General features: G+C 38.2%; 1 protein-coding gene across 4 annotated transcripts in view; it reads right to left on the bottom strand.

Annotated features, from left to right (window-relative positions):
• Positions 1–259: 259 nt before the first annotated feature.
• myo1b (myosin IB) overlaps positions 260–16,508 on the bottom strand; it is a 49,549-nt gene continuing 33,300 nt past the window's right edge. Inside the window, exons 11-31 of one of the 4 annotated variants that reach the window (XM_027164369.2) lie at positions 16,122–16,240; positions 15,460–15,546; positions 15,308–15,373; positions 14,641–14,646; positions 13,520–13,624; positions 11,711–11,773; positions 11,280–11,480; positions 10,633–10,859; positions 10,352–10,552; positions 9,133–9,226; positions 7,903–8,052; positions 7,711–7,779; positions 7,533–7,619; positions 5,411–5,497; positions 4,220–4,294; positions 3,972–4,106; positions 3,258–3,364; positions 3,030–3,162; positions 2,789–2,941; positions 2,253–2,383; positions 260–2,165 (exon numbers count right to left, since the gene is read on the bottom strand). In XM_027164369.2, the coding sequence (XP_027020170.1) occupies positions 2,036–2,165; positions 2,253–2,383; positions 2,789–2,941; positions 3,030–3,162; positions 3,258–3,364; positions 3,972–4,106; positions 4,220–4,294; positions 5,411–5,497; positions 7,533–7,619; positions 7,711–7,779; positions 7,903–8,052; positions 9,133–9,226; positions 10,352–10,552; positions 10,633–10,859; positions 11,280–11,480; positions 11,711–11,773; positions 13,520–13,624; positions 14,641–14,646; positions 15,308–15,373; positions 15,460–15,546; positions 16,122–16,240 (2,426 nt within the window). In that variant the 3' untranslated portion in view covers positions 260–2,035. The remainder of the gene's footprint in view (positions 2,166–2,252; positions 2,384–2,788; positions 2,942–3,029; positions 3,163–3,257; positions 3,365–3,971; positions 4,107–4,219; positions 4,295–5,410; positions 5,498–7,532; positions 7,620–7,710; positions 7,780–7,902; positions 8,053–9,132; positions 9,227–10,351; positions 10,553–10,632; positions 10,860–11,279; positions 11,481–11,710; positions 11,774–13,519; positions 13,625–14,640; positions 14,647–15,307; positions 15,374–15,459; positions 15,547–16,121; positions 16,241–16,508) is intronic. The other 3 variants (XM_027164370.2, XM_027164371.2, XM_027164372.2) reach the window with 3 other exon arrangements.

Below are 16,508 nucleotides of genomic sequence, written 5' to 3'. Positions count from 1 at the left end.
TAGCGCAAATGCTGGATTAAGAAATGCCAGGATGGGGATGAAGATAAACCCAGACGCCCTCTCAAGCCATTTAGCTCACAGATAATATAGTGCATAAGCACAAAAAACAAAACAAAAAAATAAACAAAACAAAAAATAGATAAAGTCCAAATTGTGCTAATCAAAAAGGCAGGATATGTACATGAATTTCCACTCCTACACTCTACATACTCTCTGATAACAACAAAACCTGATCATGTCAATAGAACACAAAACCATGTTGATTTGCCCAGCATTTATTTGTTGCATTAATTTAAGAAAATTTAAGATCTCTTGATACAACAGGTTACATTTAGGCATGGAAAATAGACATGAAGTTATTTTCTTTGCAACTTCCTGACACAAAAGAGATTAACAATGGCATACTGCATTAAAGACTGAAACTGTACACAATCAAAGAACATACAAGAAAATTTGCACAATTTCCCCATGCACCATCATGAAGAGGGGACAATAATCTATTCCTCTTAACTACCGTTTACTGTAAAATTACATAATCATAAAAGCTTGAAAATGAATAAACACCTGCAGGAGCAAATGTTAAATCCTCTCCCAGGGGCTGTGTCTTCAAAAACGTCTGCTAAGATCTTCATAAATTTAACAACACAAAATATCCACAGAAGAATAAAGAGAAATTTTTATATTAAGTATATTAAAAAGCAAAGCACTCGCATTCCTGATCAGTGGCAAAATCTTCAAATGAACATTTAATTATCCTGTGGTGTGTGTGTGTTTTTTTCTGTGCTGTAGGTGCATGTCGGTCTGTTAGCATTCCAACATTTGAAATAAGTCAATTCACTCAAAAACATAAGTATTAGTCCCAGGTATATGACTGTGTATATCATTTGCCAGCTAAAACAAAGGTAATCCACCTATATTCCAATGGTGAGAATGTGAAAAATATAAGAAATAAGTAAATAAATATCAGCTACTATTCTTAGCCCTCAACATACACAAAATAGGGTTTCCTAAAAAAACATCCCTGTAGGTTTTATGAATTGGCTAGTGTACAAGCAGTTATGAGTGATAAAGCAAGACATCATACTAACTAATTGAATTCCCTTTGAAATCAGTTCAGCTCACTTATCAAGTTCTTCACTGAAGCAGACACCACTCAATCCAAAGAACTGAGAATGTCAAATCAAGCACATTATGGGCATAATGGTGGTACTAAGATTTTTCTGCAAGGTCTTCCTGAGCTCTGTAGCTGTCAGTATCTCACATTTCTCCTAAGCACAGCAGGGTGAAAAAGCAGAATCCTCTGAGATAAACATGGCATTGTTGTGTACTGTCAGTTGTGTACATGGCAGCTGAACTGCATTTTGCACAAGAAACAAAAATAGTATACAAAATATTATTTTCCATTTTGAAAAGGTACATTTGGATCAAACATGAGATTCAAAAGTCCTTTCGGTTTTCTGAGTTTACTTTCAGGCTGTAGAGAAGTTATTTGGCTTTTTAAATAATTTTTGCAAAATTATAACACTGGCAATTCAGCAAAATGATTGTGCACCGTAAGAATTAAGATGTGTAGGGGTAAAAAAAACAAAACAAAACAAAAAAACACCAATCAAAATGACTTCTCTGACCCTTGTGTAAACAAATAAGTGCAACATTAGTTTCTGCTGATTCACATGTATATGATGGCCTGACTCTGCATGACGTCAAACATCTTTATCATCGTAATTACTACTGTTATTATTAATGCCTTCATTAAACAGGATATTTAATGCACTCTACTAGATCATGGTGAGGAAATAATCACCTCCCATCTCTATCCTAATGTAAATATGAGGTCTGCCTTATGTACTCAAATACTGCTGATGGAATATTTGAGCCTCAACAATGAACTTAAGTTTTTAAAAATATAAGATATGGCAATGACAAGAGCATCATTAGTTAATGCACAGCCATTTAGGAAAGTTGTTTAAGTTTGGATTTGATGGTGAAGAGTCACAGAAATGGCACTATGAGAGGAGGTGAAGATGACTGTTCATTAAGGAGATGGAACAGACACCTCCAGGAGCCGGTTGTTTTTACGCTTGCAGCTGACTTGATTGCTGCTCTTGGGTCCACCTTGGATGAATTTGACACACACTTTGTCCTGCTTGAATTGCACAAGGAATCTGCAAGCAACATAGGGAGAATTAATAAATTACTAATTCTTTCTATATATACACTGTGTCTATATAAGCTATGTGAGGAACACGTACTCATCTGAGATGTCAACGCTGATTGGATCCATGTTGGTTGAAGCAGCCCCTGTGCAGTAGATCTTGGTGATGATCTCTATTAAGCGATCACTGCTCAGCAAGAAGTCACCTTTGGCTGCTGACGTAGTGCCCTGCGGAGGGGGGGGGGGGGGGATAATTGAATAATAATAATTGCATAATTGAATTTCTAATTAATATGATCCTGAGAGTCACTGGAAGACGGAAAGTGAGAAAAGATGATTTCACTCTTATTTTTAAGAGATTTTAACTAAGTTTGTTCTCCTGTTTTCTTACTGCTGAATATGCATTTGAAATTCTCCTATGACATCAGAAAATGACACAGTGGCTAAGTTATCATAAGGGAATAACAAAAAATACAGCACCAACCAGGAAATTAGAATCAGAACTGCAAGTTGGAAGAGAGATATTTCTATCTTTCTATATTTATATATAATTAAATATATATTTATTTCTAAACATATTTAATGTGCTTCAGCTGGAGTTTTGCTTTAACTCGTGTTGTGCCAGGGCTTTACCTCTTTGAGTTTTAGAGCAAAGAAGCCATCATTCTGTGTGCTGACAGAGACACTGGCGAGATCAGGAAGCGGTATGCTGGCTTTCAACTGGCCCGTCTTCTGATCAGCCAGAATAAAGTTTTTCTTGGTGAGGAGGAAGATCCTGGAAGCGCCCTTGAAATGAGACACAGCAGTAAACGGTTCATTAGACATGTTAAAGTATGTTTGAACACTGATTCACTGAAGCTGCTGAGGAGCTCACCTTGCCATTGGCCCTGTTGATTTTATTGACTACATCTGCAAGAAGTACCTTCTCATCTACCACACTGTTTAGTTTCTGGTACTTGGGGTTTTTCTTAATCTCCAGATAATCTCCTTTGAATGGCTGCCCTACACTGTGGAACAAATAAGAATAATCTTGTCGTGCAATAAAACATCAACAACAACAAACATGTTACATACGAATTCAATGTGAATTGCTTGTTCATACCTGGTGGGGTACAGAGTCTTCTTGTCTTTGAAGATCTTACTTGCTTCCAGTTTCTCTTCATAGATGGCTTTCTTCTCTTCTGTGAACTGGCTTCTGTATTTCTTGCACTGAATTTTAGGATGCGATAGAGAAGATTTATAGAGGTTTAGTAAGACTGTCCCTGATCATGGCTTTTATTGTTTGAACAAAAAGCTCAAGAAGCCAAATTAGTCCTGGAAAAGGCTCATGAGAAATAAATACAAACTGAACATATTAAACACATTTGTCTGTCATAGAAAAATTGGCCATGGGGTAAGCAACATTATTTGTGTACCTATTAAAAGATAAAAAAATTGCATGCTCAGATGACAATATCTTCAACACTTTGTACTTTTTATCTAGTACATCAACTGATTTTGAATACAGTGAAACACAATTGTCAGAGTTGACATAGATGTGATACAGAACTGATGCATGTGAACAGACTAAACGATGCTTAAACTTGCAGAGATTTTTTTTCAGATCTAATTACTAATCATTTTGAATATATATATATATATATATATATATATATATATATATATATATATATATATATATATATATATATATATAAAAAGACAAGCCAATTAAAAGGGACAGTAAACAAATACTCTGTCTTAGAAACAGCCCTACTGGATAGATCAAAGTTTTCTAAATAAAAAATGTTGCTGTTGATGAACTTTGAGGACTGACCCTCCATAGATGAAAGATCTTTCGAAGTTCCTCGTGTGTGCCCTCCAGAAACAGGTAAGATCTTGATGGCCAGCTCTTATCGATTGGAGACATTGAAGGCAATGTGTTCTTCAAAGTAATGAAATACTTCTGCATCTATAAACAAATGTTTGCAAACCAAGAGTGGGTTTAAACATGCTTAAATACATCACTCAACTATCTCTCATTAATGCAAAAAGTAAATCCAGGACAGTTAAGAACACACTTACAAGTCTCTGGATAATGAAGTCATAGATTTTCTTGCCAGCATTTGCTCTGAAGAACTTCCTGTATTCTCTTCGGACCTGTAAAGGAAGAGGACCCAATCTATCATTTGCTATTGATCACACTGATATTTGTTTGACCATTCTGATGAAAATCTGTGCAAGGATCTGTTTAGAAAACAAGGTTAGTGCAAAACATTTGTTAGTAGAAAACATAGTGATACACAAAGAAATGAATGCAGGGAATTCCAATTTGTTCAGCAATGTTGCTATTCCTGTGATTATAATAAGCAAGTAAAGAGTTAAAAAAATACTATACTAGAATATGAAGACCGTGGTCTCCTCTTTCCGTAAAGCATACAACAGCTTCTCCTCCTAAAAGACTTGAGACGCTGTTAAAGCAAAATAAACTAGTTGTCATACAAAAAAAAAGAAAAAAAAAGAAATAAAAGCAAAAATGCTAAAAGGCAACATATACTAGGTTAGTCTGTTAGTTGGCATACCATGCACACATTAGGCAGGAGGACAGGGAGATGCACAGATGTGAATAGGCAGGCAGAAGCATAAGAGAGAGACAGAGAAAATCTCCAGGCAACCACAGTGGTGTAAGTGAAGGTCATAGTGTCTAAAGGGTCAGCATAAAAACTACATTCTTATTAAATGAAAAGGGGCAAATAAATAAATAAATAAATCATTTCATTTCATCTATCCAGAAGTGGATTATCTAAAGCCCTGGATTTAAATCTGGTTCATGAAGCATGGCCGGCAATGCACTCTCATGGCACATATGCAAAATCTCATCCTCAGTTTCCATGGATTAATCCATCTCAGGCCAGGGGCAGTATGGCCCTTTTTACCCTTGCTTAGTGCCTGTTACAGCATTGCAGCAGCTTGGTGTAAGCTCACAGCCCTGTACTGGTCTACAAACCAGTAGTTTGGAACTTGCATACATTTAGGGGCTTGTTTTCTACTTGGTGATTAGTCATCGGCATGCAGGAGAGGTTTTGCACTGGGCAACATTAAATTGTATTAAGCAGACATTTGCTGCAGAAACGAATGGCACCAGTGTCTGTTTTTTATGGCTAGCTTTATCTGACATTGACACCATGAGGCATGTTGTTAGTGTGTGTTTTTATTTCCTCCCATGGACAGAGTGGTTCAGGATGGGACAGGGCCAGTGCACTAGTTGGCAGGTACCTTGAGTCCCAACCAGTACGCCCAAATGACCGCAACAGCATGCTTACGCCTGGCCTCCTCCTTCAGCCGTTTTAGCTCTCTGCGTGCCTGTGAGAGAAGGAGGGAGAGAGACGAGGAATGCAGAAGAGAGTGAAGCTGTTGAAAACAGTAGAGCAGTATGAAGAGGAGGCACATAACCGGCCCAGAGCAGGAGCAAAGGGTGGGCACTCACACAAAGCTACACTGTATTTCCGTTACCATTACGGTCAGATAAGGTGTTTGGCAGAAATTATGCATTTAAATCAGTGAGGTTATTCATCTGAATCAAACAAATTCATTTCAGAAGACTGATGTAATGGAGTGAAAATAAATCACTAACAGATTCATCAAGTCATGCTCATCACACACACACACACGCACACACACGCACACTCACACACACAGAAGCACAGACAGACGCACACACAGACAGACGCACAAAGACACACACAGACACTTGGTAAATGCCAAGCAAAGCCAAAAGAAACTGTTTGGTCAGAATCATGCATGAAAATGTATTAAATGGAATAGACTCTTGTATTTGTTAAATCATACATGCTTTCTCATACAACCCTGTGTTTTCATTTCATGTGTTTGCTCTTAAGTAGGTGTACATGAGTTACGATGAAAAACCCAAAGTAACAGGAAGTGTGTCTGCAAGAGATCCTGCTAGAGTAAAGAGGCTTAAAGGCGGGATCCTTAAGCTACATCTTCATCTGAGTTAATATGTGCTACAGGCTAGGTTTATAGGAATGTGAGTTATGAATCAATACTCTTAGCATGCATGAGATGAGATGGTATGGGATGAGATGGTTCCAGGGCACTGAGGCTCATGGTCCTCTCAATCTCAGTGCAATGCTGAGATGAGATGAGAGGAAGGAAATCATGGACAGCAGCTTCACACACATCATGAATACCTTAGTTCCTTGCCAGCCGGCCCATATGATGGACACGGCGTGTTTACTCCGAGCCTCATGCTTTAAGCTCTGCAGTTCTCTCCGTGCCTTGTTTAGGTGGTGTTTTTTTAGGGATTTCAGAGGAAGGTAAAGAAACATGAAGAAGTTAGAAACACGGAGCAGATCAGACTATCCAGAGAAAAGCCGATAAAAGCAGACAGCATTAAGCATTCAGAAAAGCTTAAAGATTTATGATGCAAAGAATCTGCCTCAATATTTTCATTATGATGTCTTTGATTATAATGTATGTTCAAGTAGGATAATACTGGCAGTGCATGACTATCCTTGCATAATACTGCAACTCAAGATATTCAAGCAAAATATTTGACTGAGAAAGTCTCTGATGCTTATCTGGGAATAAAGAGTCATTGAGCACAGAGACGTGCTGCTGCAAAAGGCAATGGTTGATAATGATAATGCCATAGACTGTGACTAAGAATCTATTGTTTTGGATATAACACCAATGCAGGCACAAAGTATGATGTGTTGTCAATACAATGGAGTAATACAAAGAAGTAATTCAATGCTAAAACATCAAATAGTCTGCTCATTTAAACTGAGATGGCATTTTCATTTCAACCAACAAGTATCTTAATGATACAGGGATCAAGGTTAGATGAAGAGGTCATGCTCTTAGACTCCAACTCAAAATGTAACCTACGAATGAGCGAAACAAAATTAGTCAGACACCCAACTACAAGAAGTTAGTAGACGGCTAGACAACACGGTTTCACTGGGCAGATGCTTGGAATGCCCTACAAACTAACTAGCCGGCTGGTTAAATACCTTCATTCCCAACCAGGCTGCCCAAATGGCAGACACGGCATGTTTATTCCGAATCGCCTCCTTCAGACACTTCAGTTCCCAGCGAGCCTGCAAGGGTTAGCCGATGAGGCCAGGCAGCAGCACGCACAGGAGGAAAAAGATTAGAATAAAGAAGAGAGGAAGGACAGTGAGAGACACAGAGCGAAAGAAAGAGACAGCTGCATGGAAATAAGCAATAGTGAGTTTAAGAAGGAAAAGCAGTGGCGCTGTTCTCTAAACCAACTGTGTAATATGTTTGCAAAAGCCAGTGGAGGTTGTTGGAGTTTTTGCCCAACTGGTGGTTTCCATTTATGAATGATTTTCTTCCAAACAAGACTCAGTACCTGTGTTCCATGCCAGTAGGCTGCAATAGTGGTCACTGCTTCTTTGCATCTCTTCTGGTATTTCAGTTCACGCAGCATCTTGCGAGCCTAGGAGAGACCGAGTGATGAGAAAAGGGGAATGGCATAATTCTCAGATACATAGTGTCCGAAAAAAAAATATGCAGAGATTTATTCCTACCTTCCATCCTCTGATGAAAGACTGAACCACTATGGAGGAGCTCTTGATCTTCTGGTATTTCTGTTGTTGCTGTAATCAAAAGTATCAAGTATCAAGGCATGTCATGTGCCATGGAAGTGCTATTTTTTAACAGCAATACATTTACTGATAAATAAGTCAAAGACAACAAACGTGGAGAGAAAATGAACCTACGGCATATCTGCGGTACCAAGCGGCCACAACCACCTGACTCTTCTTCAGCAGCAGGAAATGTTTGCGACACTTCCAGCCACGATAGATCTTCTGGACGAGTGTAGCCAAGTTCTCTAGACACTGCCTTCTCTTCTCCTCCAGGAAAAAGAGCTGAGAGAAGACAAAAATCAAAGGTATGAACAAAATGCCATGAGAGTCACCCAAGACCTTGCAAGTCTTATAATATTTGTTTAATCTTACACTTGTTATTTATTATATCACAATGGTAATGGTCGGAAATGAAAACATCGGGCCACACAGAGGTAGCATTATGCCTCCCAGCATCACCTCTTCATATCATGGCAGTGGCTGCATGTGTGTAACAGTGTATGTACATAATGCTTTGTGAAGGACTGACATCATATTCAAACAGTGTTCATGGTTAATTTTTTCGAGTGCCTCAGGATTCACCACAGCCCTACACAGGATAAAGTGGAATGTAAAAATGAATGTATAAATGAATGATGAGACCTCAGCAGGGGATGTCGTACTCTGAACCCATTTGGTGCATGACTTAAAAAAGTCACATACATAATATCAAAATGCCACTCGCCAGTGGGATTACAATTTACAAATAATCCAGCAACCAATATCATAAATCTAGGTCAAAACTAGAAATAACATACTCCAAGATCTGAGACCAAGGCAAATGCTGCCAAGTATACACTACTCCCAGTATACAACAAAGAGCTACATAATACTGCTTTCTCAGATATCTAGAAGACCAATAAGAAGAACACAATCACTTAGTGATACAGTTTTTAAAAGGCAGAAGGATGATACTGAACATTTACTGATAATTTTCAGCCATTTATGATATTGAGGCTCAGAATACAGCCATTTTAAACTCCACTGAAGCCTTCTAACTACGATCTGCTTTCCCATGCTTACTGGCAAACTGGAATGTATAAGTGAAAACACGTGTTTAACTTCATCTTTTTTTGGGTGGAGGGCTGATAATGTTGGAGAAGAACAACTTCCTGTTTAAAAAGCTTTTCAGATCTCTGTATCAAAAACACACTAAATTTGAATAGCCCGTTACCTCGGTAATCTTATTTATAAATCTTTTTCAGCATAGATCTGGTACGTGTTGTTCCAATTACTATAGCATTTCTGTGGTTTTATATCTGCTTTTTGAATTTCAAAGCTTTAGATATACAAAAGCACAGTGGGAAGAATTGGAGTACTCACAGTTCTGGGATTCCGGATAAAGATCTTGGAGCGTCCGTAGGCGAACTCCTCTTCAGGTACCTCCAGGTTCTTCAGGAGAACCTCCACACCATCCCTGCATTCACACAAGCCACACAATTCACTCTCTCATGGTTATGATTAAAGTTTCCATACCAGTAAAAGTGACAAACATCAGCAACAGTCAAAACAGTGAAGCAAATAGAGGTATGGGTAGTATGACTAAGCCTACAATCTGCTCCACAAACAAAGGTAGCACAAGAGAATAAAGATGTCAGCATACCTCTGAAGGATACAGAATTGCTTAAGCAAATCTAACAAGTGATATGATTCAGAAAATTATCTTATTATCTTATTTGTCAATGAAACACAAGTCATTCTTGGCGGCAGTGATGTGAGATAATTCTGTCCCAACATGTCTAGATATGGCTGGGTTCTAAGGAGCACTGTCTCCAGATAAGAACTGTCAAACTGTTTTCCTAGATAAACAGCATAACCCGGCCAGACATGTTGACATAACCATCAAGGTATCACAAGGTCTATCAAAAAAAAAAAGAAAAAAAGAAAAAAAAAAAAAAAAAACAAAAAAAAAAAAAAAAAAAGAGGAAGAACAAGATATAGCATGTCTGGGTCAAAGTTATACTTTCAATTTACATCCTACTGAACAAAATGCTTTAAGCCATTGTATGTGATATTGCAAATCTTGGTAAGAGCATGGCACTTTTAGCAGTCAGATTGTCCATCTACTCATTTTAGCCCCAATACCTCTACTCAAACATCTCTTAAAAACCGCTTCCTCTTAAGACATGCACAGGCACACTGCGAAATAGTATGAAGACATTGATCATGATCCAAAAAATGTGTTGTGGGCACTTTTTTTTTTTTTTTTAAACCTGGTTCCAGATTTGGAATTAGGCAAAGCCACTGAAATTGTAGCTAGGTTGTGAGACTGCATTGTAAATTTTAACCATACAATTATCCATCCTCTTACCCATCTTTGTATTTTTTTTCTCAATCCATCTGCTTTAAAGATTGAATTCAGGGTGCTTAACTAAAGTGTTAATTAAAAATCAATTACACCAGGTAAATCTAAACACCTAGCACACTGTGGTAATTTTCTTGTTGAGGTGAGGAGACCTGTATACCAATGAGCATCAGCTCGAAAACTGTTGGGGGGAAAAAAAAAATTAAAAAATTCTAATGCTTGTAGCTAGTGTCTAACCTGGCAGGGCCTTTCCAGTGAGGCCAGGTCTGCTTGCAGAGCATCTTGTAGCGCTCCAGGCAGGGTTCGTAAGCCTGGCGAAAGGCGTATCCTGCCCGTCTAACACGAACATTCTCCATCAGGCCCAGGTAGTTCACTTGGTGGCACACCAGTGAATCTGTGAAGATTTGGGCTAACTTTTTGTCATTGGGTTTGATGCATCTGGAAAAACAAATTGGACAACATAAGATTACTAAAACAAGATTACTAGGTGTTGTGGTACTGATAATCGCCGTTTTTACCTAATGTAGTTAGGGTTCTTGGTCTGTAAGTTCCTCATGAGTGTGCTCACTGAGGCTTTGAACTGGAATCCAGCTGTAGGAGGTCTCTTCAGGTTGACTTTAGCAGGGTTGCCCTCTGGGAAAAGTAATTTCATCAAGCTGTGGTTTGCCTTGTACATAGCCTGGGACAGGTCTCTGTACAGTAGGTCATTGTTTTTGTCTACAAAGCCCTCTACCCGATACAGCACCTACACATGGAATTAGAAATTAGTCAGTTATACAAATTCCCATGATTTAGTTTTCAAAGTAACAAAATAAAAAAGTTTACAAAATATTTGTGGGTTTTGTTTAACACATATTATGTGCAGTATTTTCAATGTCTAGAGTGATGAACTAGTTAGGTATGGAAATTTCATGACATCGCAGATTTGTTAAAATACTGTAATTGCATTCACAAAACATCTGGAAAGGTAGCGATTTTTTCAAGCAAGCAGAAACACATGATATTTATCACACAGATCAAACAAATGAGGGTCTAAGCTAAGGTAATACATCAAGTAACACACAATGTAGTTGAGTGAGAGAGAGAGAGTGTGTGTGTGTGTGTGTGTGTGTGTGTGTGTGTGTGTGTGTGTGTGTGTGTGCGTGCATGTGTGTCTATGCCTAACCTTGCCAGCATAGTGCTGGATACGAAAGCAGTTATGAGGCAAACTGTGGTCCGTGAGGAACTTAGAATTTTTGCTCAGGCGGCTCTCAAAGTGCTGATGTTCAGCACAAACAGTGTTCAGCTTGTCCAAGAAGGTCTCGTCTGTCACAGTCCCGGGCCGCAGACACTCCTCATCAAGCATGGCCAAGATCCCATTCTGGTTCTGAGGGTTATAAAAAATAGATTATAAACCAACTGAAATTCGAGGATAGCTCAGTGAATGATGTCATATACCAAAAAAACTTGAGTAAATGGATAAAAGTATGTTCTTATAAGCTCTAAGTCACTTGCCTTTTGAATATGATGTAGAATTTTGGCTACAAGCACGACAACACAACAACACAAACGAACAATGAAAGTATTTTTATTTTAAATAAATTCAGCTTAACTTACATTTTCAATGAGGTCGCAGATGATGGCATTGTTGAAATACTCTATATTGGTCCATTCAATGCCCTGTAATATAACAAAAATAAGAATAATATTTGGTGTCTCTCTCTCAGCTCTTTGCTGTGAAAATAAGTACATGGACATTGCCACAAAGCAGCTTTCTAACATATTTGCAAAACTTTGTGAATAACTGACCATCACACCTGTGTTTTTTTTTTTCCACAGTACATTCCAGATTTGGTCCCCTATACCAGTGGTCCCCAACCTTTTTTCGCCGCGGACCGGTCAATGTTTGATAATTTTACAGAGGCCCGCTGGGGGTGGGCGGCGGCTATACAATTAAATTAAAATTAATAATTTTAATTTAATTGTAATTTAACTCACTACAACGCTAAATCAATGAGAACCCTGAGCTTGTTGCAACGAGACGGTTCCATCTGGGGTAATAGGAGACAATGACACCCGAAGTGCTTATGTTCAGTTTATTCCGTTGTTTTGTTTTGGTTGCTGTCACTGCAGAAAACCCCGCTTCACACAGATAGCATGTCGGAAATGGCAATAGGGATTTAAGTGCTGTGGTGGCAATCTCAGGGTATTCCGCCATGACTTTAATCCAGAACACCGGCAGAGTTTCTAACTTTGTAATGACGTATGTTTCGTACTCATTTTTGCTAATTTGTGGGTTAAATTTGAGCAAACACAATATATACATACACCAATAAAAAGTACCGGTGAACAGAGAGAAGAGCGATACACACCTTCTCTCCACCAAAGCTACAATGCCACTGCCGCTTGCAGCCGCTCAGCTCCAGACGTCACCTAAACCCGGCCTGAGATCACGAAATTTTGCGCATGCGCGGTATTGGTGCGGCTTTAGGTGACGTCTCTCAGCTCGGTGCAAAGGGTCATTTTCATGCTCAAACAAGTCTGCCCTTTTTAAAGAACCAACTATGAGTCTGATGGTCAGGTGTCCACATAGTGTATAATCGAGATCTTATCTATATTTTGCATAAAGCCAGACTTTTTATACCAGTCACACAAATGTTAACCAAATGTTTTATACCAGTCGCACAAATGTAGTCACACAAATGTTAAGTGTTGTCAGGAAAGAAAGAACAGAGATAATGTTCTCATCAATTAAATGAAATTATTTGAGAGCACCATCTGCTGGGATTCAGCATCAAGAACCACCCACAACATTGGACAACTGTGAATTTAATGAGCTGGAAAACTGCTGTGGGCTCATTTGGCTAAGTGAACAGCTTCATAAGGAAGTCAGTGTAAGTGGGAGGGCAAGTAGTGGCCAGGGAAATCTACAGTGTGGACCTCTACCCAGATCACTTCATTTTCCTCCCCATTCTCCAACACAGAGGTATTTTCCCATGTACTGGCCTGGAACTTGTCCAGAAAGCTGAATATTACATTGTGGAGGTCATGGCTGCGTTAGAGCACATACTCAGTGCTCAGAAAGCAAACATAGCCCATAAGCCCTGAGGGACAAGTGTGTTTACACATGCTGTTTTGAGGGAATACTTCTGTGCAAAACTCACAGAGTAGGAGTGAGCAGAGCTTAAATGAAGAAGTAGATTTGGATGAAACAATTAATTGGCAATTAAGATGATACTTAGCTGTGTGTTCATGTATAAAAGTTCATAAAAGCCTGGCATAAAGTTACTTCATACTGTTCACAACAAGCTTGCATGAAGCACTGTCGAAGCTGACTGCAGTGCTTAGTTCTTGACCGTTTAATTGTCTTAGCGACTAATGCTAAAGTATACTTTTACTTATACAGATCTTAAACGTTTTTCTTACCTCACGCACATACTCCTCCTGCTCCTCACGCAAAGTGAGCTCGATGAAGATCTGCTGAAGCTTCTCATTGCAGTAGTTGATGATGAACTGCTCAAAGCTGTTGTCCTGTGGCACAAACCAGATGCAATGTGAATTTCTGTCTTTTTTTAAAATCATGTTTTTATTGGGATAATTTAGATGCACACAGCAGCCAAAACATTAAGCACAGCAAATCTTTTGACTTATGTAGGACCACCTACGATTGGCTACAAAATACTTTCCTCCTTAAGTTTCCTTTCATTTTTAAGATTTTATTCATATGCACTTAATGGGGTATATAAAAATACATTATATGTATAATTAAAAATTTATGCCTCCAAAATGTCTCTTGACATGAAATGTTAATATAGCAACAGCAGTTAGTGTAGTATTTATTGTTAAAGGTTAAACAATGGCTGTGTTAGTTTTGATTCATTTGTTACAGGTTAAGTTATGATCATGTTGGAATTTTGCTAAATTTTGTTCCATGTTACAAAAGTCTTTTGTCTCTCTTTATTATGAGGCTTTGCGTTTTCACCCCTACCATTCTGAAACAAACCTGGTGTATGTTAGACCAAAAACCACTGGTGTGCTTTTGGCACCAGGCAAAAACTTCAAAACTAATTCAAAAGGCAGCATATGGGACACTGGAAAGAAAGACTCACTCATCACTTTGTTTAACTTGGCACTACCCGTTTTCAGCTGGCCTTTTTACAAACATAGACTAATGTAACCTCAGCCTGAAGTTGACTAAGTAATGGTGAAACTGGGTTCAACAGCTGCCTTAAAGTGCAAGAGTAAAATAGCTCTATGCTGGTATTAGCTGTTCCCTGTACAACAACTACATGAAAAGCAGTGTAAATCTTGGGCTGTTTCAGCAACTTGTTCCCGGAGGTGCAACATTACTACAGTCAATAAGGCAATATCAAATGCATTAAGTGTGCAGACGTTGCCAACACTGCAGCTAATGTTGTACCTCATGGCTGGTCATGCACCTTTGCAGTAGAAAATGATAGAGGAAAAAGTCTAAATTAAGACTAGAATCAAAAGGCTCTAATCGCAGCAAGCACACTGCAATACCACATCCTCAGAGGAGTACTTACTCCATCCTGTTGTCACAGACACAACAACAACAAACAACAATAACAACATTAAAGAGAAAGGAAAACAGTCAGACAAATGTAATGGTCAAATGCAAATAAACAGTGGTGCATTTTACAGACATTAATATTATTGCCATATCCAGAGTTAATACAAGCAAAGTGCAGACACACTGCTAACTGCAGGCAAACCAATAAGGAGTGAATATAACCATTTGCTGTTAGGCATGCTTGTTGTAAGCAAACTTGAATGGTACCAGATGGCATAGGGGAATGTACAACTTCACAAAAACAAAAGTATATTTAAAAAACACTATTTTTAACACTGTGTAAAGAATCAAGGACTGACAACATTCACCAAAGAAGAACACATTTCATTTTAGGTTTTAGACAGCATAAGAATATAAATTTGAATAATGAATTTGAAACGTTTTGTTTGAGGTGTGTTAAACACTGAACAGAAATTACAGATATTCTGGAGATACTGTTACTGTAAGTAACAGGATAGCGTGTGGTTCTTGATTAGTGTAAATAGGAGAGGTTTTAGGTCTATGTCATATTTAAATAACCAGACAGGTCTTTCTTGTTGCTACTCTTCCTTTAGTCATGAGTCAACAAGTCTGAACAGAAGCAGACTGAAAGCAGATGACTCCTCCAGGATAAACCTTACCTCAAAGATCTCAAAACCGTAAATATCCAAGACCCCCATAACCTTCTTCCGGGCTTTGGTCTGAGCCTAAACATAAAAGATGACAAAGTGTTATTCAGTGTTGAGATTTAAAGATGATAAAATGATACAGAACCTGTAGAATCTGTCCATACCTTGATGCTTTCATTTATTCGATTCACCAACCAACTGAACATGCGGCTATATAGGTTTTTGGCAAGTGCATCACGTGCATAATAGGCCTAGAACAAACAGATTTTTTCCAAGTTATTTGATTAAGTTTTAATAAATAATTACTCATTATATTTGTTTTTATTAAAAAGTGTGAAAGGATAGAGGCTTTGTGAGCCCAAAATGTGTAAAGTCACACAAGTCAACATGTCAACGTTGCAGCAGTCTGCAGTAAGAGGTTGAACTCTAGATGATATTACACCATCAACACATAGATAGAACATCACTTTGTTAGTATCACTGAGATCATAGTGATATTGAGCTAAAAAATTCCATGTTTAAACCTAAATTTATGAATTCACTGCAGTTCAATTCAAATCTGTTCTCAGAACTGGCAGCTATAAAATCCAGCATTACACTGTATATTATTTTTCTGAATGCCGTTTTAAATAAAAGTTCTGACATCAGCATGTGTGTATTTATGGAACCATAATGTAAATATTTCAAGACATAATATGAAAGGCATAAGTCCACCCACTACTGTACAGTCCTTTTAGTTGTTGAGATGAATATAAAAAGTACCATGTAAGAGCTAGCAAATAAAAGTAAGATTAGACATAAGGTGTGATAAGAGAATTAAACTGACCTGTGCAACATTGAGAGTAGTTGAAACTTTCTCCATCTTAGCTTCCACAGTGCGAAAACTGAAGGCCCGTTCCAGCACTGACTGATCAATGCCCAACAGCTCACACATCTCCTTTAGATCTGGGACAGTAACATTGTAGACACGTTACACACAGAAAAGAAAAGCTAAACACAATCTTCAAGTATAACAGAAAAAAGAGAGAAAAAAAAAGTTAAAATAATATTACTTTATTTTACTTAAGTTATGGAAAACTGGCAAAGTACTATCCATGACACATCTACTTAACTGTTTACAGGATTAAGGCTTGCTTAATCAACTGTAAGAGCAACGTTGTGTTCCAAATACAAATGAGATCAGGTTTTTAAACCTTTAAGGCCAATAACAATA

Source organism: Tachysurus fulvidraco, chromosome 6, assembly GCF_022655615.1.
Source record: "Tachysurus fulvidraco isolate hzauxx_2018 chromosome 6, HZAU_PFXX_2.0, whole genome shotgun sequence".
NCBI classification, from domain to species: domain Eukaryota; kingdom Metazoa; phylum Chordata; class Actinopteri; order Siluriformes; family Bagridae; genus Tachysurus; species Tachysurus fulvidraco.
The sequence above is the reverse complement of the archived record's forward strand: the minus strand, read 5'-3'. Positions and strand labels throughout refer to the sequence as shown.